Below are 22,116 nucleotides of genomic sequence, written 5' to 3'. Positions count from 1 at the left end.
TGGCCAATTTCGCCTGGTGTTCTGTGTGCCTTCTTTGAAGTGGCAGTGGTGTGTGTGTGTGTGTTTGTATCTCAGGTGTGGTAGTGACTCAGCTCTCAGCTACGGATGCAGACGACGGCTCCAATGGTTGGCTGCAGTACCGGCTGGAGGGCGGAGCCCAGGACCGCTTCGTGGTTGACGCCCTTTCAGGGGCCGTCGTCGTGGGCAACGCCACCCTGGATCGTGAGGAGCGTTCCTCCTACCGGCTGGTTGTCGTGGCAACGGACAGGGGCACGCCCCCTCTTTCAGGCACGGCATCCCTGACGGTCGTCCTGGACGACGTAAATGACTCACGGCCGCGATTCCTGCAGCCCGTGCAGGCCATCAGTGTGAACGAGTCCACCCCGCCTGGTGTGGTGGTCGCTACGCTCGCTGCCGAGGACCCAGACCTCCAGCCCCGCCTCGAGTATTACATCATCTCAGTGGAAGCAAAGGATGATGGGAACAAGCCAGTGAGTGGACTGCAGGAATCGTTTGGCATCGACTTCCACACAGGTGAGTCCAACACAGGTGTGCTCATAATGTATGTAACTATGTAGGTATGTAACCTTTGAGTGTGTGCGTGTGTGCGTGTGTGTGTGTGTGTGTGTGTGTCCTCAGGTGCTGTATTTGTGCGATACCCCTTGAACAGAGAACTTGTTGCTACGTTTGAGATCATAGCGTCAGTGCACGATAATGCCAGTGACATCATCGACATGTCAGTTAGTGTCCCAAATGGTGAGTAGCACCTCTCTCTCTCTCTCTCTCTCATCTCTCTTTTCTGTCTTTTCTCTCTTTTCTTTTCCCTCACTCTCTTCTTTGGTCTCATGCGTTTGTTACATTTGTTTTTATGCAATTTCCTCGCATCTACTTCCTGTTGCACTTTTTCTTCCTCTTTTCTCACAAGTGTTTCTCTTGGTAACTCCTCCCCCCCACCCTGAAAACCCTGCCCTCTCCCTGCCTGACCCCTCCCCCGGCTCCTTCTCCTTACAGCCAGACTGACCATCAACATTTTGGACGTAAACGACAACGCTCCCCGGTTCCGCCCGTTCGGGGTGACAAACTTCTCGGAGAGCGTCTTGGAGGGGGCCCAGGTGGGCACCACACTCCTGTCTGTCTCTGCCGTGGACCCGGACAAGGGGCCCAATGGCCAGATCTACTACGAGCTTCTCAATCTGCCCAGAGGAGGCTACCTCAGACTGGAGGACCCGTCCACGGGTACCAGCACCACACGCACGCACACGCTGGCGAGGTTTCTGAACCAGCCAATAACAATCCAGCCTGATGTGTGCTGCCCCTCCTCCCCCAGGAAAGATCTTAGCCAATCAGACGGTGGATTACGAGCAGGTGCAGTGGTTAAACTTCACCATACGTGTGCAGGACCAGGGCAGTCCACCCCGCTCCTCTGAGCTCCCCGTGTACCTGCGCATCGTCGACGTCAACGACAACAACCCTATCTTCACTCAGCGTTCGTACCAGGTGGGTCTGTGCTGGTGAGACAGAGCACACTGTCAGGGCACCTTAGAGGGGTCAGGTCACCAGTGCATTTCCTTTCGTCACTTGTGATTGTGTCACTTCTCACTGTACAGATAATGATAGATTTGGCAAACCTGCACAGTGCACTTCACTATTTTTTTAGCCAAATCATGATTATCCGTCTCTTCAGTTCTACTTACAGAATAATGGACACAGTGTGTGTAAATGTGTGTCTGTACCTCTTTGTGTGTGTGTGTCTGTGTGTGTGTGTTTGTGTGTACCTACAGAGGCCAGTGTTGGAAGATGTAGCTTTGGGCACTATCATATTGCGTGTTAGTGCAACAGACGCAGACTCAGGACTGTTCTCCATTATTGAGTATGCACTGGTGGATGGAGAGGGCAAGTTTGGAATCACCCCCTCTACGGTCAGTGTGTGTGTGTGTGTGTGTGTGTGTGTGTGTGTGTGTGTGTGTGTGTGAGAGTGTGTGTGAATTTAACCCGCACTCCTCTCCTGTCTTCCTCCCAGGGTGACATCTACATCCTCTCTCCCCTGGACAGAGAGACCAAAGACCACTACACGCTCACAGCCGTCGCCAGGGACAACCCTGGGGGTAGCCCGAGCAACCGGCGAGAGAACTCTGTGCAGGTGTGTGAGTTTGGCCGTTCATCGAGGACACGTTTAACACACCGTAGGAGCGTCTGAGAGTCCCCCGGCTGACCGAGGACAGAACACACTCCTTCACATGAGTCAGAGTCAACACAACAAGTGTTACAAGCACTCGAGCATGCATTCAGCTTCAGTAGTCTGTGTTTCAAAGAGGATGTTTGTAAAGTGTCCATGTGAGTGCACACCACACACCTGTGCACACACACAGAGGAAGCAAGTGGTTGAGCTAGCAAAACACAGACAGTGCATGCACATGCACACACCAGCGTCGCTCACCCACACTGCCTGTGACGGAGGGAGCATTTCTACTGTCTGTGAAATCACTTAGGGAGAGAGAAACAGAGTCATTTGAAGCAGAAATGATTTGAAATGCTTTGTCCCTGGGCTCTCTCTCTCTCTATCTCTCTAATTCGCTGTATCTCTCTCTTTAATTTGCTCTGTCTCTACCTCTCTATGAATTTCATTCAACAATACTTTGTGGTAATCTGTGGCATAAGTTACATTATTGCCAGAACAAATTGGCACAAACAGGAAAGGGGAAATAGGCAGGAATAGAGCAACAAAAGTACATCACGTAACGAATCTGCTGGCCCGAGTGCCGATGGGCGTGGAGCAGGACGCACAGACTCCCTCAGTGAGGTAAAACATTTATTAACAAAAGACACAGACAAGACTGGTGGCACTCATATAAAACATTAACAAAAGACACGACTTCCTTAATTAACACAACACACTACACAAAAACACTTAACAAGGACTACATACGTGTTTAACATAACAGCAGACTAACAGTGACCAACACTGTACACAGACTAGCAGAGATTTAAATAGACACGACATTAAACCCCCTGCAGGTGTGCGTAATCACAAAAGGCGTGGCCACACACAAGGTGAACCCCCCCCCCCCCCCCCATCACGTGACTCGTGGGGGGGAACGTCCCGTGACACATCATCTACAAAATAGTTAATTAACAAAAATACATCATCTACAAAATAGTTAATTAACAAAAATACATCATCTACAAAATTATTAACAAACAAAAGTTTATAATCTACAAAATAATTCATTAAGAGTCATCAGTAATCAACATTATCTACAAATGAATAACAGTCATTAATCACTAATACTGACCAACTGAAGGAAAGAAAAAAAAATTAAAGACAAAAGTATTCATCCTCTCTCCCCCTCTCTCTCTCTCTCCCCCTCTCTCTCTCTCTCTCCCCTCCCCTCCCCTCTCCCCCTCTCTCTCTCCCCCATCTCTCTCTCCCCCTCTCTCTCTCTCCCATCTCTCTCTCTCTCTCTCTCTCTCCCTCCCCCATCTCTCTCCCTCCATCGCTCTCTCTCTCCCCATCTCTCTCCCCATCTCTCTCTCTCTCTCTCTCTCTCACTCTCCCCTCCCCTCTCCCCCCTCTCTCTCTCTCCCCCATCTCTCTCTCTCTCTCTCTCTCACTCTCCCCTCCCCTCTCCCCCCCTCTCTCTCTCTCCCCCATCTCTCTCTCTCTCTCCCCTCCCCCCTCTCTCTCTCACTCTCCCCTCCCCTCTCCCTCTCTCTCTCTCTCTCCCTCATCTCTCTCTCTCTCTCCCCCCCCTCTCTCCCCATCTCTCTCTCTCACTCTCCCCTCCCCTCTCCCCCCCCTCTCTCTCTCTCCCCCCTCTCTCTCTCTCTCTCTCTCTCTCTCACTCTCCCCTCCCCTCTCCCCCCCCTCTCTCTCTCTCTCCCCATCTCTCTCTCTCTCCCCTCCCCCCCTCTCTCTCTCACTCTCCCCTCCCCTCTCCCTCTCTCTCTCTCTCTCTCTCTCTCCCTCATCTCTCTCTCTCTCCCCCCCTCTCTCCCCATCTCTCTCTCTCACTCTCCCCTCCCCTCTCCCCCCCCTCTCTCTCTCCCCCATCTCTCTCTCTCTCTCTCCCCTCCCCCCCTCTCTCTCACTCTCCCCTCCCCTCCCTCTCTCTCCCTCTCTCTCTCTCTCTCTCCCTCATCTCTCTCTCTCTCTCCCCCCCTCTCTCCCCATCTCTCTCTCTCACTCTCCCCTCCCCTCTCCCCCCCCTCTCTCTCTTTCCCCCTCTCTCTCCCCCCTCCCTTCCTCCCTCTCTCTCTGCTCCAGGTGCTGGTGACAGTCCTGGATGTGAATGATTTTCGACCGCGCTTTTCCGAGCGTGTCTTCAGCACCAATGTGTTTGAAAACGAACCGAGTGGAACGACTGTGATCACGCTGACGGCCATCGACCTGGACGAGGGAGAGAACGCCCTCATCACCTACAACCTGCAAGGACCTGGAGCAGGTACAGCATGCACACACACACACACACACACACACACACACACACACATGCCAGCGTGCACACATGCACACACACAGAAACACAAATGATACTTCTCTCTCTGTCTGTCACACTGTGTGATTTTGTTTCTCTCACTGCCTCTCTCTCAGTTTCTATGTAAATGGGCTTTATATGAGCGTGTTGTTTCTGTCTAAAGAGGGACGGGGCGTCTACACTTTGCCAGCAGGGTTGCGGTCTGTCATCTTCAGTTTTTGCGGAGACTTCTCACCGGGCAGCAAACCTGGCGTGGAGACCTTTGGCCTGTGTGGCACTTTGTAGAACTGGAGGCTGGGACAGGGACCTGTGTCTGTTCCTAATGGGCAATAAAAGGCTGACCTTACAAAATCTACCACTCTTATTCTGGACTTTTTAAAATTCATTGGACAGAACTCTGTGCGGCGCAGGACTCTGGACTCTAGGGGATTTGGTAACCCTAGTGGGTCCTCAGCTGTGTGATCTTAGAAAGAGTAGCGGCTCACTTAAGTGTAAAGTCTCTGTGTTTCGTGTGACATCTTCTGTGTAAATGGATGTCTGCGTTAACACAGGAAGAGTTCTGCTCACGTCGGACCCCCCTACAGCGGTAGGAGTGTTGGTGGGGGCAACGACACATTTCCTGTGTTATCACCCGACCTTGGAGATTGTGAGAGCCGCTTTTTACAGCTATCGGGTGTTGAGAACATGGTCTTAGAGGAGGTGTCTGGGAACATTTAGATAAACTAAATGGCAAGATCAATACCCTTTGGGGGAGGATTCAGTTCAGCCTGGAGACTCTATAAACCAGCGCTGACAAGGCTTTACGCTGATCTACAGTGGAGAAGTTTACATGGTGGAGGAGCAATTTATGCTTTTGTTTCAAACCCAGCTGCTAGTCCAGAGTGTCCACATTGTGGCATGAATGAAACCGTTTTTCACTGTTTTATGGAATGTTCCACGTTGACATCTTTGTTTAATCTCTTAGTAATGATTTTTGTTTGGTTTGGGGTTGTTTTTACATCAGCACTCTTTATTTATGGGTATAATTACACACAGAAGAAGAAAGCACAGTGTCAACTTTGGAATTTCATTCCAGGGCAGTCTAAGATGGCCGTGTGGATTAGGAGGGAGTGTTTGGCTGAGGGCCAGACTGACAGTAGCTTTGTAAATGTAAATGTTTATAAGATCGGTGAAGAGTCGTATAGTGTTTGAGTTTTATTCTGCTATGAGCGATCTCACTACTTTTGAAAATATTTGGGGTTACAGTGATGTCTTGTGTTCTGTGAAAAATGGGAAGTGGCTTTTGGTGGGTTTTTTTAGTTACATTTTCTCTGTTTTGTAATTGTAGGGTGTTTGTATGTTTTATATTGTGACTGATTAATACATTTTATCGTGACACTCTCTCTCTTTCTCTCTTTGTCTCTTTCGTAGATGCCTTCTCTCTGGATCCGGACACAGGTGTGATCCGCTCTCAGCGGTTGCTCCACAGCTTCGAGAGGTTCAACCTGACTGTCATAGCAACGGACCACGGCAGACCTCCCCTCTGGGGCACTGCCGGCCTCCACATCACCGTCGTTGACGTCAACGACAACCGACCCGTTTTCATCAGACCAGCCAATGGAACCATCATGCACATCCTGGAGGTGGGGTGTGTGAGCATGTGTGTGTGTGTGGGGGGGGGGACGCATGTGTGTGTTTATTATTCATTTATTCATTCATTCATTCACAGTCTAGAGCAGATTTTGGGATAACACACACTATTTTTAATTACCGTATTTAATCCAACCACTTTTACATCTGTACCACACTGTGTGTGTGCAGGTCACTGTGTCTGTAGATCACTGTGTGTGTAGGTCACTGTGTGTGTAGGTCAGTGTGGGTTTAGATCACTGTGTGTGTGTGTGTGTGGGTGGTTGGGTGGGGGGGCTTTGAGCCAAAGCATGAGACACCACCACAAAGCCATCTGATTGACCAACAATATATTATATATTAATCTCACACTGTTTTCATAAAGGGGCAGGAAGGGGGATCTGAGATCAGTCTCTTCACCCTCCTGTACCGCGGCTCACACACTCTCTTCTGATTAACTGTAGTTACCTTACTTGGCTGTAGTTACCTGATTAACTGTAGTTACCTCACTCAGCTGTAGTTACCATATTAGCTGTAGTTACTCAGCTGTAATAACCTGACTCATCTCAACTCTGGGGAATCCACTGAGTTGTAGCAGGGTTTGGGCCCACACTGAGCCATGCCCACAGAGGCAGGTCTACCACCCTTCTAACCAATGGGTGGATGTGGTTGCAGGAGCAGCCTCCCGGCCTGCTGGTGTACGAGGTGTTTGCCACAGACGTGGACGAGGGCGTGAACGGTGAGGTGCGCTACGGCTTCCTGCAGACAGGAGCTGGCTCGCGGGACTGGGATAGCTTCCGCATAGACCCGCTAACAGGGGTCATCACTACCACCGTCAAACTGGACCGCGAGAAACAGGCCCTGTACAGCGTGAGTGCGCCGTGTGTGTGTGTGAGTGTGTAACCACTACATGTCACTGATGTTATAAATGGTGGATTATAACTTAGCCACGCTTTATGTAGCCTTCTGAATACATAAAGTATGTTGGCCTATTAAAAACAGCTGCAGGGGAAGTGAGCCACATGAAACAGAGAATATAGAGTACAGTGCATTCGCAGAGTATATAAATCTCACCTGTGCTGTAAAAGCCCTCTATGTGTAGTGTTAGGATCAGTGTGTGTAGTCTGTAGTGTTAGGATCAGTGTGTGTAGACTGTAGTGTGTAGTGATAGGATCAGTGTGTGTAGACTGTAGTGTGTAGTGTGTAGTGTTAGGATCAGTGTGTGTAGACTGTAGTGTGTAGTGTGTAGTGTTAGGATCAGTGTGTGTAGACTGTAGTGTGTAGTGTTGGGATCAGTGTGTGTAGACTGTAGTGTGTAGTGTTAGGATCAGTGTGTGTAGACTGTAGTGTGTAGTGTTGGGATCAGTGTGTGTAGACTGTAGTGTGTAGTGTTAGGATCAGTGTGTGTAGACTGTAGTGTGTAGTGTTAGGATCAGTGTGTGTAGACTGTAGTGTGTAGTGTGTAGTGTTAGGATCAGTGTGTGTAGACTAGTGTGTAGTGTGTAGTGTTAGGATCAGTGTGTGTAGACTGTAGTGTGTAGTGTGTAGTGTTAGGATCAGTGTGTGTAGACTGTAGTGTGTAGTGTGTAGTGTTAGGATCAGTGTGTGTAGACTGTAGTGTGTAGTGTTAGGATCAGTGTGTGTAGACTGTAGTGTGTAGTGTTAGGATCAGTGTGTGTAGACTGTAGTGTGTAGTGTTAGGATCAGTGTGTGTAGACTGTAGTGTGTAGTGTTAGGATCAGTGTGTGTAGACTGTAGTGTGTAGTGTTAGGATCAGTGTGTGTAGACTGTAGTGTGTAGTCTGTATAGTTTCATTACCTGTTCATCAGATTGGAATAGTGGCTGTCAGAGCACGTTGAGACACACACAGATATCTTCCTCAGCCCATTCCTTAAGGCCCAGCATCCAGTCCACGGTTTAGCTGTAACTCAGGAGGTATTCAGGCTCAGAACTTGCAAGGAGCCAGAATGTGGCGTGGCAGAGGGTGCGGCAGACTGGGTGGAGAAACACCGTTCTAGCCGAGGCACACTTGTTATGAAGATGTGCAGTAAATAACACTGTGTGTGTGTGTGTGTGTGTGTGTGTGTCCAGCTGATTGTTGTGGCGTATGATCTAGGTCAGCCTGTCCCATACGAGACCACGCAGCCTCTGCAGGTCGCTCTGTCTGACATCGATGACAACGAGCCGGTCTTTCTCAAGCCTCCGGTCCGTAAGCCCCGCCCTCTCCTCACTGCCTCATGCTATCGACCTTCTTCACACTGCCAAACTTTTCTTTTACTCATGTTTAGTGGTTGGGTCAAGCCATTTATTATTATTCATTTATTATCAAACAATTGTTTTTGCCATTTTTAAAATAATAATGACAACAGAAACTACCCAAATGACCCTGATCAAAAGTTTACATACCCTAGTCCTTAATACCGTGTATTGCCTCCTTTAACATCAATGACAGCTTGAAGTCTTTTGTGGTAGTTGTGGATGAGGCACTTTATTTTCCCAGATGGTAAAGCTGCCCATTCTTCTTGGCAAAATGCCTCCAGTTCCTGTAAATTCTTGGGCTGTCTTGCATGAACTGCATGTTTGAGATCTCCCCAAAGTGGCTTAATGATACTGAGGTCAGGAGACTGAGATGGCCACTCCGGAACCTTCACTTTTTCTAATGTAGCCATTGACAGATCAACTTGGCCTTGTATTTTGGATCAGTGTCATGTTGGAACATCCAAGTGCGCTGCTTCTGGTCTGATGAGTGCAAGTTTTCCTCCAGTATTTTCTGATAAAATTCTGCATTCATCCTGCCATCAATTTTAACCAAGTTCCTTGTGCTTGTGTAGGTCACACATCCACAAAACATCAGCAATCCACCTCCGTGTTTTACAGTAGGGATGGTAACCTTTTCATCATAGGCCTTGTTGACTCCTCTCCAAATGTAGCGTTTATGATTGTGGCCAAAAAGTAAAATTTTGGTCTCATCACTCCAAATAACTTTGTTCCAGAAATCCTGAGGCTTGTCCCTATGCTGTTTGGCATATTGTGAGCGGGCTGCTTTGTGGCATTGGCGTAGTAAGGGCTTTCTTCTGGCGATTCGACCATGTAGCCCATTTTTCTTCAAGTGCCTCCTTATTGTGCATCTTGAAACAGCCACACCACTTTTTTTCAGAGTATGTATGTCAGCTGATGTTATTTGTGGGTTTTTCTTTGGATCCCGAACAATTTTCCTGGCAGTTGTAGCTGATATTTTTGTTGGTTTACCTGACCTTGGCTTGGTTTCAACAGAATCCCTCGTTTTCCACTTGTAGAGTTTGATCACTGCTGATTGGCATTCTCAATTCCTTGGGGATCTTTTTATATCCTTTTCCTGTTTTATAAAGTTCAACTATCTTCTCCCGCAGATCCTTTGATAATTATTTTGCTTTCCCCATGTCTCATGCAGGGGTCTGTCCGGAGTCCAGTAACTTACTGACTCTTTATACACACACACTGATTGACAAACAAACAGATCACAGGTGAGGATGGTTACCTTTAGTACCCATTTAAACCTGTGTGAGTCAACTTGTGTGTATGTTATCATGCCAAAATTTCCAGGGTATGTAAACTTTTGATCAGGGTCATTTGGGTAGTTTCTGTTGTCATTATAATTTTAAAAAAGGCAAAAACAATTGGTTGATAATAAATGGCTTGACCCAACCACTAAAGATGAATAAAAGAAAAGTGGTTGTATTATCATTATGATTCTCTGAAAAAATATTAAAAAATCACAACTTCTGCCAGGGTATGTAATTGTATGAGCACAACTATATGCCATGAGGAATGGACTCCGGTTCATGCCAAGACATTTCTCTCCCCGATCTCTCCCCAGAAAGGAGGTGTGCCATTCCAGTCTATGTCCGTTCCGGAGCAGTCTCCGGCCGGGACAGTGGTGGGGAACGTTACAGGGGCAGTGGATGCCGATGAAGGTTCCAATGCTGTTGTCTACTACTTCATCGCAGGTATTACACTGCATCATATCAGCCTGTTTTATTATGATAAATGAGAAGGGAGAAAGGACATCTGAGCAGACTTGTGTGCACACGTCGGCCTTCTGTCTGAATGTATTTACTTTGGGGCTTCCAACGAAAGAGCAGCGTAACTGCTGAAAATGTTTATTCTGAACACGCAGGTGTTTGAATAACTCACACCATAAGATGGTAGTGTTTCACAATATTCATCAGAAGAATATTTCAACATCTGTCCTCTCTTGCATTTCTCCATAACGGATGGAGTTACTGTTGCGTTAGTGTGAGTGTGTGGGGAACTGCCTGTGTGTTACAATGCTGGTCAGTGTTCTGAGCAGTAATACTGCCTGTGACCTGTAGGGGGAGACGCTGAGAAGAACTTCAACCTAAGTGTGGCTGGAGTTCTCTCTGTGAATAAAGAGCTGGACCGTGAGCAGGTGCCCGTGTATTCCATCATCATCAAAGCCTCCAGCAACCGTAACTGGACCCTCATAAGAAGTCAGAGGTCGCAGAGAAGTCGTGTACTCGACCTCAGCCGTGACCCCACGCTACAGGAGGTCAGGATATTCCTGGAGGATATCAATGACCAGTCGCCGAGGTTCACCAAGACAGAATACACTGCAGGTGTGAGAACACACACAAAAGTGTGTGTGCCACTGTGCCGTCAAGTATTAGCCTGCATCAGACATCTATGTGGCGAGAATGTGTGGTGTGTTGTGTGCTTGCTCAGTGGTATATCACGAAATCTTACTGTCCTGTGATGTGTCTGTAATCTGTAATATGTAGTCTGTGGCCTGTAATCTGTAACCTCTCGCTCTCTCTGCAGGCGTAGCGGCAGATGCAAAAGTAGGCTCAGAGTTAATCCAGGTGCAGGCCATCGACAACGACGTTGGCAACAACAGCCTCGTCCTGTATCACATCCTGTCCATCCGGTACATCAAATTGCAGTCGAACGACTCCGAGGACGTCAACAACGTCTTCACGATTGGTATGATGTGTTTCCTGTGCTGCGTCACGGTGGTGTGAAATCGTCCTGAAAACCACCAACACTGAATGATTGGTTAGATCACTGACGACACTAATGTCTTTTGAGGGATGTTCTGGTTACAGATCACATGATTGTCCTTATTATTTATTTATTTGTTTACTTGAAAAAATAATGAATTTGATTAAGATGAGGCTTTTATTTCCTGTGTAATTTATTTCCTGCCGTTTTCTCCAGGCGAGACAGACGGCATCATCCGCACGCACGAGCTCTTCATGGCATACCGCCCTGGCTACTTTCTGGTGGAGGTGTTGGCTCGTGACCTGGTGGGTCACAGCGACGTGGCCCAGGTGGGCCTCTACATCCTCCGTGAGGACCAGAGAGTGAAGATCATCATTAACGAGATTCCTGACCGAGTGTGGCTCTTCCAGGAGTCCTTCATCCACCTGCTATCAAACATCACCGGCGCCATAGTCAACATGGATGACGTACAGGTGTGTGTGTGTGTGTGTCGGGGTGTGTGGATGTGGGTCCACAGGTCTGGTTCTTCACTATGTATTTAGGTACCTGCAGCTGTTTGTGTCTCGGTAATTATCCATCTCACCTAACCAAAGCTCAGCCTTCCTCCCGTGTTTTTCCTCCTATAGTACCACGTAGATAAAAAGGGGTGGGTGAACTTTTCCCAAACCGACGTCCTGATCCACGTGGTGGGCCGTGACAGCAACCGCATCCTGGACGTGGAGAGGTGAGCACATCTCCGGCCTTCCCTGGCCGCCACACACACTCAGAACCCGGAGCTCTGTGGGCCTGACCCAGCCCGTTTTGCTGTAGGGTGATCCGGCTAATCGACGAGAACCGGGAACAGCTGAGGACCCTGTTCCGCAACTACAACATTGTGGACGTGCAACCTGCCGTGAGCGCACGTGCGCCCGAGGACCTCACCACCATGCAGGTGGGCGTGGCCAAAGCTGCTGGTGAAGATCGGTGTTTCAATTACATGGGATTCTAAAACTGATTTAAACATATGCGTTCTTCATATGCTCTCTCTCTCTCTTTCTCATTAGATGGCTATAATCATTCTAGCTGTGTTGCTGTTTTTGGCAGCCATGCTATTTATCTTTATGAACTGGTATTACCGAACAGTGTAAGTGAAATCTTATTTTTGTCTAATGTCCACACAAGTGTATATATATTATATATATTATATATTTTTTGGCAAATACAGCTGAGTAAATAAAGAATAATCAAATTATTTAGGCAATAATTTAAAATCATTCATTTTGTGTTAGTGCCAAATCAAACTGAAAACAAAATCTAAAACACATAAAACGTCATGCTACTCATATGACGTGTGTGTGTGTGTGCGTGTGTACGTGTGTGTGTGTGTGAGACAGGCACAAGAGGAAGCTGAAGGCCATCGTTGCTGGCTCTACAGGTAAGCCTGCTGCCTCACAGAAGAGGAAGTTTGCAGCGTGATGCGCTTCTCCCGGGAAGTCCGACAAGCATGGCTTTGTGTGTGTCATACACACACTAACATGCCCGATATATTCCTTCCCTGCCTGTTGTCTAGGCAACCAGGGACTCATGGACATTCTGGATATGCCTAACACCAACAAGTACTCATTTGAAGGGTGAGACAGAGCATCGTGATACAGACACACAAACAAATAAACAACACGCGCTTTAAACCCTGACACTCTTCAGAACTGCAGTTTGGGTTTCAGAGAGTTAAGAGACCATCTGCATGCTATAAAAATGTTTACAAAATCCAGCCAAACCACCCTATGTGTACTACAGAAGTGTGAGCTCAAGAGTCAGTGTTAGGGGACATAGCTAGTGTACACACAAGTACTTCTCTCTATCACACTGGACTGGTGTGTGTGTGTGTGTGTGTGTGTGTATGCGCGTTTGCATGTGTGTGTGTGTGTGTGTGTGTGTGTCTGTGTGTGTGTGTGTGTGTGTGCAGAGCCAATCCTGTTTGGCTGGATCCGTTCTGTAGAAACCTGGAGCTGGCCGCCCAGGCAGAGCATGAAGACGACCTCCCTGAGAACCTGAACGACATCCCAGACCTGTGGAACAGCCCAGCCCGCACCCACGTCAGTCTCTCTCACACACACACACACACACACACACACACACACACACACACACACACACACACACAAAATGCCTAATCCTCCAAACAAACCCCTTGGTCTCACCCTCGGGTTCAGGGTACGTTTGGCAGAGAGCCACAGGCTTCGAGACCAGAAGATGACCGCTACCTCCGCGCTGCCATCCAGGAGTACGACAACATCGCCAAGCTGGGTCAGATCATGAGGGAGGGGCCCATTAAGGTGAGCGCCCACTGCGTGCTCGCAGACACACCCATAAAACATGACCAAGCTCAGATCTCCGTTGCTGCGCTCTGTGTGTAATTGGATGCCATGTCACATGACTAACCCTGCTGTGTGGTCAGGGCTCACTGCTCACCGTGGTATTGGATGATTACATGAGGCTCAAAAAGCTCTTCGCCGCCCGTCTGGTTACCAAGTCGACAGGCACTGACCACTCGTCAATCGTAGAGGTGGGAGGCTGTGTGTGGGTGCTACTCTAGCGCTTCCCCTTCTGGGTGGAGGACGTCTGTCTCACGGAGCCGTCTGCAGGCTTCTCTTTCTGACACTAGAGGGAGCCCTTTTCCAGACATAAACGAAACTTTCCCCACTGCTAGTCATGCTGTCATGTTTGATATGTCGCAACTGAACTTAGTGGATGTCTGGAAAATTGGCCCCATGGTTTATTTTTGCACTATGCACTCTGCTAGCCCCTTGCTGTTTCAGTCCTTGTGCACTAGAGGGCACTGTTTCACCCTTTTGGATTTTCATATGGTAAAGGTTCTCCCTTTGCTTCACAGATCTCTGGCTTCTTCTTTGCTGAGCGTCACCCAAACTAAAGAGACGTGAACATCTGAACATTTTGTTAAACTCTTTCTCTCTCACTCTCTCATACTCTCTTTCTCTTTCTCTCTTACACTCTCTCACTTTCTCTCACTCTCTCTTTCTCACACGCGATCTTACTTTCTTCCATCCTTCCATCACGACTTCACCCCCCACAGCTGGTGCAGAGCGACCTGGACGAAGACGAAGACGAGCAGGTGGGCGTGGCCGGAGGGAGGGTTGGGACCCTGCGCTTCAGGCACAAGCAGCCCCTGGAGCTGCGAGGCCCCGGGGGCGTGCACGTGACTCACGGCAGCACGGGCACGCTCCTGACAGCTGACCTCAACAGCCTGCCCGAGGACGACCAGCGGGCGCTGGCCCGCTCTCTGGAGGCGCTGCACGCCGAGCGCGATGGCCGCACCGAGTCGGCCAAGTCCACCCCGCAGCACCTCCACAAGGGCAGCGATGCCATCTCAGGCAGCCCGCTGGAGGTCACGGAGTTATGACTAGCCGAGGCCTCGCTGGTCTGAGGGGGGGCACCGACAAGTCGCTCCCGGACTCGCACTACGCCGACGCCGCCTCGTTCTCACTTCCTGCTGTGAGGGTGGGGCGGGAGGAAGGTGGTGGGTGGAGCATATGGGCTGCAAAATCAGAAACCTGTGGGTGTGGTGAACCATGGGGGAGGCGGAGCCTGTATGGAATCGGTAATCTGAACAATGGATGGTCAGAAATATAGGGGAGGGGTCAATACATGTACGGATCCAAGCTACATATTTGCATCCCTTCCTGGATTTTGCTTGATTGTAGAACTGTGATAAGACAGCGATAGAAAAATCAAAACAGGTGCTTTGCCCCCTCGTCTCACACACACACACACACACACAAACACACACACAAACACACACCTGCGCACTCACGCAAGCCCTCTCAGACCAGCGACAGGCCGAAACACAAACTCTAGGATTTATTTTGTACTAAACTGGGTGCCGTGGATTACTGACCTCAACTGTGTTTGCTGGAACATACGTATATACATAAGAAAAGGAAGCAGAATGTGTACTGCAAATCCGTGATTTCCTCTGTAAATCTGTGATTTTCTTTGTAGAACTCCTGGACTCGCGGAGCACAAATGACTCTTCTCTTTGTCACTAACTGACCTGACTCGACCTGACTCGTCCTGACTAAGGAATCATAGCCTCTGCTACAAAAGTTAAGATCAGAGTAAGACATTTTAAAAAAAGAGAGAGAAAAAAAAAAATTAAAACTAAGAGAAAAAAAGCCCTGATTGATGACTGGTGAGAAAGTCTGCTTGGCCTGAGCAAACAGTTTTACTGTTGCAGTCTTAAACCCAGCTGACCTGACACAAGCCAGAGATGAATCTTAACAGTGCAAACATCCTGTCACTTTGGCTGGAAACCGTGAAGGACCTCGGGACGTACGCTTGCAGAGGAAAGACAGCGGGAAATAAATGAGGGAATTTGGGTTTGTTTAACAAAAAATAAAAGAGCCTAAATCATCCCCCCGACCCATCGTTGTTGTAACACTGCCACCTACGAGAAAAAAAAAAAAAAAGATTTAACTTTTTTTTAATTTTTTTTTAATGTTTTTTATATGAAAAAAAATATATATAAAGGAGGAAAACAAATCTGACTGACCAAAATGAGTGAAAATGGTTGTTAAGACAAATGGTTGTTAAGGAAAATGGTTGTTATAGATAAATGGCTGTTGTAGCTGATCAAACCTTATTTTGTATATGAAATTTTAAGTTATTTTAGCTGTTGAGTTGTGTGTCTCGAGTGTGTCTGGCCTATTTTTTTTTTTAATCTCCCTCTTTTTTGGTAAGATGTTATTTTTGTCATTTCTGTGTCGTGTCACCAGCTCTGGGTTCACAGGACGGAAACCTTGTCCGATGGTGATAATAAAATATGCAACGATACTGGGCCTCACGTTACTGAGACAGCATGGTGAATTCCACTCCACGCTGGTGCGGGACACCGGTGCAGCTGAAGGCAGAAACCCACAGATACCGTGTGGGTGAACGCTCTAGAACCTCAGCCTGTAGCAATCCGATTTGAAAGGAAATGGCCATGAATTACCGCTCATCAGTTGTTAGGAATTCTTGGGAAAATTGTGTAGCATCCATCAGCTCTGGAGTTTATTTAACCCATTCTATGTTTATTTAAGTCCAGTTGGACCTTAACTAAACACAGCATGTTGGTTTTAGGGTGTTAATTTAACACAGAATTGGCGATGTCTGAATAAGCATGAAGTCCCCACTAATGCTGTTATTTAGTGACTTAAATGATCTGGAATATAATTTCGTATAATTTAGTATAATTTACTCATAACGGAAGAAAGATGGAAAGCATGTCTGCATAATCAAGATAATAAAAGTGTTTACAATGGTATTAGTCCTGAGACACTTACAGTGGCTGCCGTGAAGGTCGTTGCCCTGATTCAGACATAAGGGTCGTAATCTAGCTGGTGCTGGCAACAGGGCGGTGTAGAAATGACCAACACCACATCATATTATTTTGTTTATAGTTGAGTTTATAGTTTGGTTACAGTTGGTTATAGTTCCACTTTTTTTCTACAAATAAATGTCAGAAATGCGTTGGCGTGTACCGGGATCAATTTAGGCCCCCTCCAGCAGATGGCAGTGTAACTTCACTGTTACATTACCTCTGCAGCAGGTTCTTGAATTGAGCTTCAAAGATCGGCCTGAAACTGAAGGATATAGTGTATACAGTATATAAATGTAACAAGACTCCTCAGAGGTCACACGTCATATCTGCCATCTGTAATGTAACCCGTACTACATAGAGGTAAAAGATTTGCCGGTGTAGTACAGGAACTCTTTGAAGCAGAAGCGGGGCCTGTCACACCTGCAGAGTTTCTGTCCTCCATTCCTCACATGTGATTGGTTCTTCCCTGGTGTAACACAGTTGATTGCTGAAATGTAGTGCGCTCGTGGCTCTTGGGACTGCCGCCCTCGGGCCGGAGGCCTACCGTGGGCTGTGAGGCTTTGATCAGAGATAAGGATAAGGGAGTGTGTGCAGCATGTATGTGATGCCACACTGCACCGCCTGAATGTCCCAGTGCCCTCATAGCCTTCAAAGCACTTCCATACGGTGACATAACAGCCCCGGGCCCCCGCATGAACACCGCGCCACCCCACGCAGGGCAGTAGTGTGAAGGGCTGACGTGCGTGCGCACACACACACACACACAGAGACCCACATGGGGATGATGATGACACACAGACCCACATCGGATGTCCCGGAGATGATGACACACACAAACAGACCCAAACAGGTATGATGACAATACACACATAGACCCACACAGGATAATGACCACACACACACACAGACCCAAACAGGTATGATGAGAATACACACATAGACCCACACAGGATAATAACCACACACACACCCACACATGGCTGATGACAGTACACACACAGACCCACACAGGGATGATGACAACACCCACAGACTCACGCGGGTTGTCCGGGAGAAGATGACACACACACAGACAGTATCCCTGTCTTTCCGTAACCTCCCGTTGCTTTGAGCTGGAGACATCAACAACAGCTCTTTGTTTCACTTTGTTAATCTTAATGCGTGTTTATCTCTGTCTTCATCTCCGTTTCTGTCCCTCAGTTACGGCTGCTTCTCCACAAATGAAACAACAATCAAAACGACCAGACAAAGGGCCCAAAGAAAGCCTCTCACACACACACACACACACAATTGTGACCCAGTGCTTTCAGAGGCTAAGAAACTTTTGTGCAATCGGAAAAGCACAGACAGGTTAGATAAGGCCATACCTGGGGAACACACGGGAGTGCGAAACAGGATGTGAGGGTTGGAAGTAGAGAGGATAAACACAGATGGCTGTTATAGCAGCAGCCCGGGGGTGGGGGGTGGGAGAGTAGCATCGGCTCTGCTGCAAACCGGAAGGAGGGAAAATGACCCTGCCCACAGGGGGGCACTAGTAAGAGATATGCTCTCCAAGCAGCCATTATCTCATATCATGCTTAAGGAATTGAGATACTTACATAATGAACACTGCAGTGTGTGTGTGTGTGTGTGCGCTTGGGTGTGTATGTGTGTAAGCGAGGACACGTGAACTAGTTTATAGCTGCATCTATAGGCATAAAGTATGTTTTTATGAACAGTAGATGTATGACATCTGTCTTGAATTTTGTGTGCATGGTTTGTGTGTGTGTTCTTGTATGTGCACATGTACGCTTGCTGGTGTGCGGGTGTGTATTATCATCTGCTGTCGTAACTCTCATGCAGGCTGTCTGGTTGAGCCTCAGAGCACCAGAGTGTTTCTCACAACGCTGGAGATACGGGGCTACACTGATCAAAGGCAAAAACCGGCTTTACCTCTTAACAAGTCCCAGTCCGTGAGCTATCGCAAACAAACGCTTCCACAAGGCCCGTCCAGTCAAAGTCATTCATATCAACAACACTATTAGTTATTATTATTGGTAGAAGTAGTAGCAGAAGTAAAATTAATATTAATTGTATAATGTTTATGTTCCTTATCTTGTATCTAAGACATTAATACATAACCACAATAGTTTTCTTGAAAGCATTTGTCTTTTAAACGGTTAAAACTTGTCTATTAATGGTATCTATTAATTACTATTCTGGTAATTAATGGTGTCTATTACTATTACTCAAGTTACTATTATTAATAGCCAAATTTTTGTGGTTTCTTAGTAGCTACATGTGCATTAAATGTGAAGGTTGAGAAGACAAACAGTTTTGAGAAGACAAACTAAAGTCCTCTCAGTCCAAACTGGAGTCCTTTCAGTCCAAACTGGATCCTTCATGTTGCTGACATATTGTGGTGTGGATGACATTGTTGACATGCTGTGGTGTGGATGACGTTGACATATTATGGTTTGGATGACATGTTGTTGACATGGTTTGGATGACATGTGGTGTGGATGACATGTTCATATGTTATGGTTTGAATAACATGTTGTGGTGTGGATGACGTTGTTGACAAGATTATAGTTTGGATAACATGTTGACATGTTATGGTTTGCATGATGTTGTTGACATTGTGGTGTGGATGACATGTTATTGACATGTTATGGTTCGGATGATGTTCACATATTGTGGTTTGGATGACATATTGTTGACCGGTTGTGGATGTGCTTGAATGAGCCTCAGATCACCTGTCCCATTTTATTTGTGTTCTTTAAAATAAAGCCACTGAACCTGTCTGTCTATAAAACTGTTTGCCTTCCTCTGGCATTAAAGGTCATGCAGTCCACTCTGGACCACCTAAGACACGAACCAAATCCTCCCTTATGCATCCATGAGATGTCTACACTAGTGTGTTGTGTGTCCACCGTGCCTGCATGCAGTACACATGTATCCAGGGTGCCGGCGGTTCTTTACAAAGTATTCATTTGTTACATTTTATAAATTTTAGACATTAATAAGTCTAAATTGTCTTAAATTTGAAATTTTGTGGTGGTAAACCTTTATGCTTCAGAAATGTGTCTTTGATATCAGCCCATTCAAATTTCAAAAATAAAATTCCTGACTAATGCGGTTATATGTCAGTCGCTCAATCAGACTGTGAACCTGAAAACTGCCTAGTAAAGATGACAAGCTCCATTCTGGTTATTCAAACTGGTTATAACTGATTTGTTTCCACACTTAATGTTGTGTAGGGGGTAAAATGCAGAAAAAGACAACTAGGAAACAGTGAACATTTCTTTTTTACATCAACAGAGGAAAACTTCAGTCAGCTGTGGTAACAGTTTATTACCATTAACTACTAATTAAAATATCTACATTGGAAACCTGTCATTTATGTTAGAAACTTTGAATATTGTCATCGCTAGCATTTTTCACACATCTGAAACACAGGTTAGCTAACCTAGCTACTTATTCTTTAGCTAGTTATTCTTATGAATAACTTACATCAGTAATTAAAGGAGGAAAAATCTGTATGGATATATTTTTTTAAATCAGATACCAATTTCGGTATTTTTCAATCTTGTTAGCACATGCCCTAACAAGTTAGCTTAGCCATCTAGCTAACTAAATAATGTTCCCTGGCTAACCAAACCTAGTCCCAGGCACTAGCAAGCTTTGGATCTCGACAGGAAATTTTTGTCAGGCTGATTCATCTGACACTGTCCATCTCTACATGTTTCACTCCCTTTATAATTGTGAAACTGGATATATATTTTTCAAATATTTATTAAACTCCTCTCAGAAATCAGCTCGTAGAGCTAACTTTATCTAGCTAGCTATGCTATCACTAGCAATCTCCTATAAGAACACTTATCGCTAGCTAGAGGTTTTTGGTTTTTTGCTTCTATTGTATTAATTGCTTTCGATATCGTCTTTGCACAAAATCTGCCTAATTTAGCTGGCAAAATTTATTTTTCTGTCAGATTTTGTCACTTTCTTGCCCACTTGGTTTATTCAATGTTTTTATGCCTCTCTTCAAAATGATGAGCTCTCAATATTAGTCTGTAAGTATATAATATTTATTTAAGACTTATTCAAAATTATTTTAGTTTTGTATATCCACACTGCAAATTTGGCCTTAAATTACATTTGAAGTATGATTTTAAAAAGTCTTTAAAAGTATTAAATCTGATATGGTGTCCATGGTATGTTTTCCACTGGTAAAAAACTTTTTTGCGTGTGTGAACATGATCATCGAATGTGTGTCTGAATACGATCAGACGAGGAGTGTGTCTGAGCATAATCAGACCAGGAGTGTGTCTGAACATGAACAGCAAAGCGGTGTATCTGAAAATGATCAGCAAAGGAGTCTCTGAATTGCTGCCAGTGCGGATATCATTAGTCATATTACTTTGTGAGTTTTATGGTGCAAGCACCATGGTGAATGAATACATTTCCATAAATACTGTAATGGAAATAAGCAGTAATGTACAGTAAAACAGTATAGTGAAGTTTGCAGGGTAATGGTGAATGTATCATCACCATAAGGGACACAATACAGTACGCAATAGCGAAAGCAAAACTAATGTTGAAATAAACAGCTGTCAGCAGCCTTAGCTGAGTTCTCAACTCTTCTTTGTAAAGCACTCTCGAACAACATGTTGCCTGATTTAATGGATGTGACAAAACCTGGTACGGAATATCTGACATGACTGGTATATTAAAAAAAAAAAAAAAAGTCTGAACAGCCCTTTTCACCAAAGTCTCCTCTGCAGAACTTTCTCTCACGATCGTCGTAAAACACAGGAGTCATGACGCTTATCTTCTTATTTATGTGTTTGCCCTTCTCCTGTGCAAACAGCCATTTCATGAAGCTCTGGTGTAATTCTTGAATGTACAGACGTGTACACGTTCATGGGGGGGGGGGGGGAAGAAAGAGAATCGAGTTCAGCATTCGCCTGAAAGGGCCCATTTAGTTTTGACAGGCCAAGTTTTAAGGGCGAGTATAAAAATGTCAGAGCCCATACGAGAGTGAGTTATCCTAGCCGGCCCTGGGCAGCCTGTACCGGGGCTATGGATGGCTGGGACAGAAATGGGGGGTTTTTTCAGTCCAGAGAGCTTGCTTTTATTAGTCCAGAGGAGAGATCCATGCCTCCTTAGAAGCACAGATCTTCAAATTCCACTCCGCCGTGAACGAGTCATCTAATTAACGTTAATCCGGTTTTAATGGCCTAACATTCCGACTCTTCACCACACCGATGGGATCTGTGAACTTGACTCGGGCATGGAAGAGGGAGATGAATGGATGGAGAATTGGACTTCTAGCAGACTTCTGAGTGTAAGGAGCACCGAATGAGAGGTCCAAAGTAAAAAAAAAAAAAAAAAAAAAAAAAGATGTGTGCCTACAATGATTCTGTGGTATTCTGAAGTGTAGATATTATTCGAAATAGAAGCATTCATTTGTTTTTCTTTTCTTCATTTCGTCCTTTTATGGAGATGATTTTAAAGCACCTCCCCCGAAATAAAATATAAACAGCCTATGACTTTCACCAAGGCTGCAACTCTACATTGAAAGTGGAGTTAATCTCAGACAGAAGATGCTCACAACCACGTCAGCTCTCAGCAAGACGTTTCTTAGCCATTTTACTTGAGGGTTGACTAGTGGACCAAGCCACAGTGAAATCCCAT

At 46.2% G+C, this 22,116-nt stretch overlaps 1 protein-coding gene across 1 annotated transcript in view; it reads left to right on the top strand.

Annotated features, from left to right (window-relative positions):
• cdh23 (cadherin-related 23) overlaps nt 1–15,902 on the top strand; it is a 211,069-nt gene extending 195,167 nt beyond the window's left edge. Inside the window, exons 46-68 of the mRNA XM_035531500.1 lie at nt 76–534; nt 640–756; nt 1,012–1,236; nt 1,328–1,497; nt 1,782–1,919; nt 2,021–2,140; nt 4,265–4,442; nt 5,886–6,097; nt 6,759–6,953; nt 8,175–8,288; nt 9,940–10,069; nt 10,436–10,699; nt 10,902–11,063; nt 11,298–11,554; nt 11,708–11,805; nt 11,892–12,012; nt 12,125–12,204; nt 12,455–12,495; nt 12,631–12,691; nt 13,027–13,156; nt 13,274–13,396; nt 13,519–13,626; nt 14,155–15,902. Of these exons, the coding sequence (XP_035387393.1) occupies nt 76–534; nt 640–756; nt 1,012–1,236; nt 1,328–1,497; nt 1,782–1,919; nt 2,021–2,140; nt 4,265–4,442; nt 5,886–6,097; nt 6,759–6,953; nt 8,175–8,288; nt 9,940–10,069; nt 10,436–10,699; nt 10,902–11,063; nt 11,298–11,554; nt 11,708–11,805; nt 11,892–12,012; nt 12,125–12,204; nt 12,455–12,495; nt 12,631–12,691; nt 13,027–13,156; nt 13,274–13,396; nt 13,519–13,626; nt 14,155–14,481 (3,830 nt within the window). The 3' untranslated portion in view covers nt 14,482–15,902. The remainder of the gene's footprint in view (nt 1–75; nt 535–639; nt 757–1,011; nt 1,237–1,327; nt 1,498–1,781; nt 1,920–2,020; nt 2,141–4,264; nt 4,443–5,885; nt 6,098–6,758; nt 6,954–8,174; nt 8,289–9,939; nt 10,070–10,435; nt 10,700–10,901; nt 11,064–11,297; nt 11,555–11,707; nt 11,806–11,891; nt 12,013–12,124; nt 12,205–12,454; nt 12,496–12,630; nt 12,692–13,026; nt 13,157–13,273; nt 13,397–13,518; nt 13,627–14,154) is intronic.
• Nucleotides 15,903–22,116: the final 6,214 nt, after the last annotated feature.

Source organism: Electrophorus electricus, chromosome 11 (genome assembly GCF_013358815.1).
Source record: "Electrophorus electricus isolate fEleEle1 chromosome 11, fEleEle1.pri, whole genome shotgun sequence".
Classification (NCBI taxonomy): Eukaryota; Metazoa; Chordata; class Actinopteri; order Gymnotiformes; family Gymnotidae; genus Electrophorus; species Electrophorus electricus.
The sequence above is the reverse complement of the archived record's forward strand: the minus strand, read 5'-3'. Positions and strand labels throughout refer to the sequence as shown.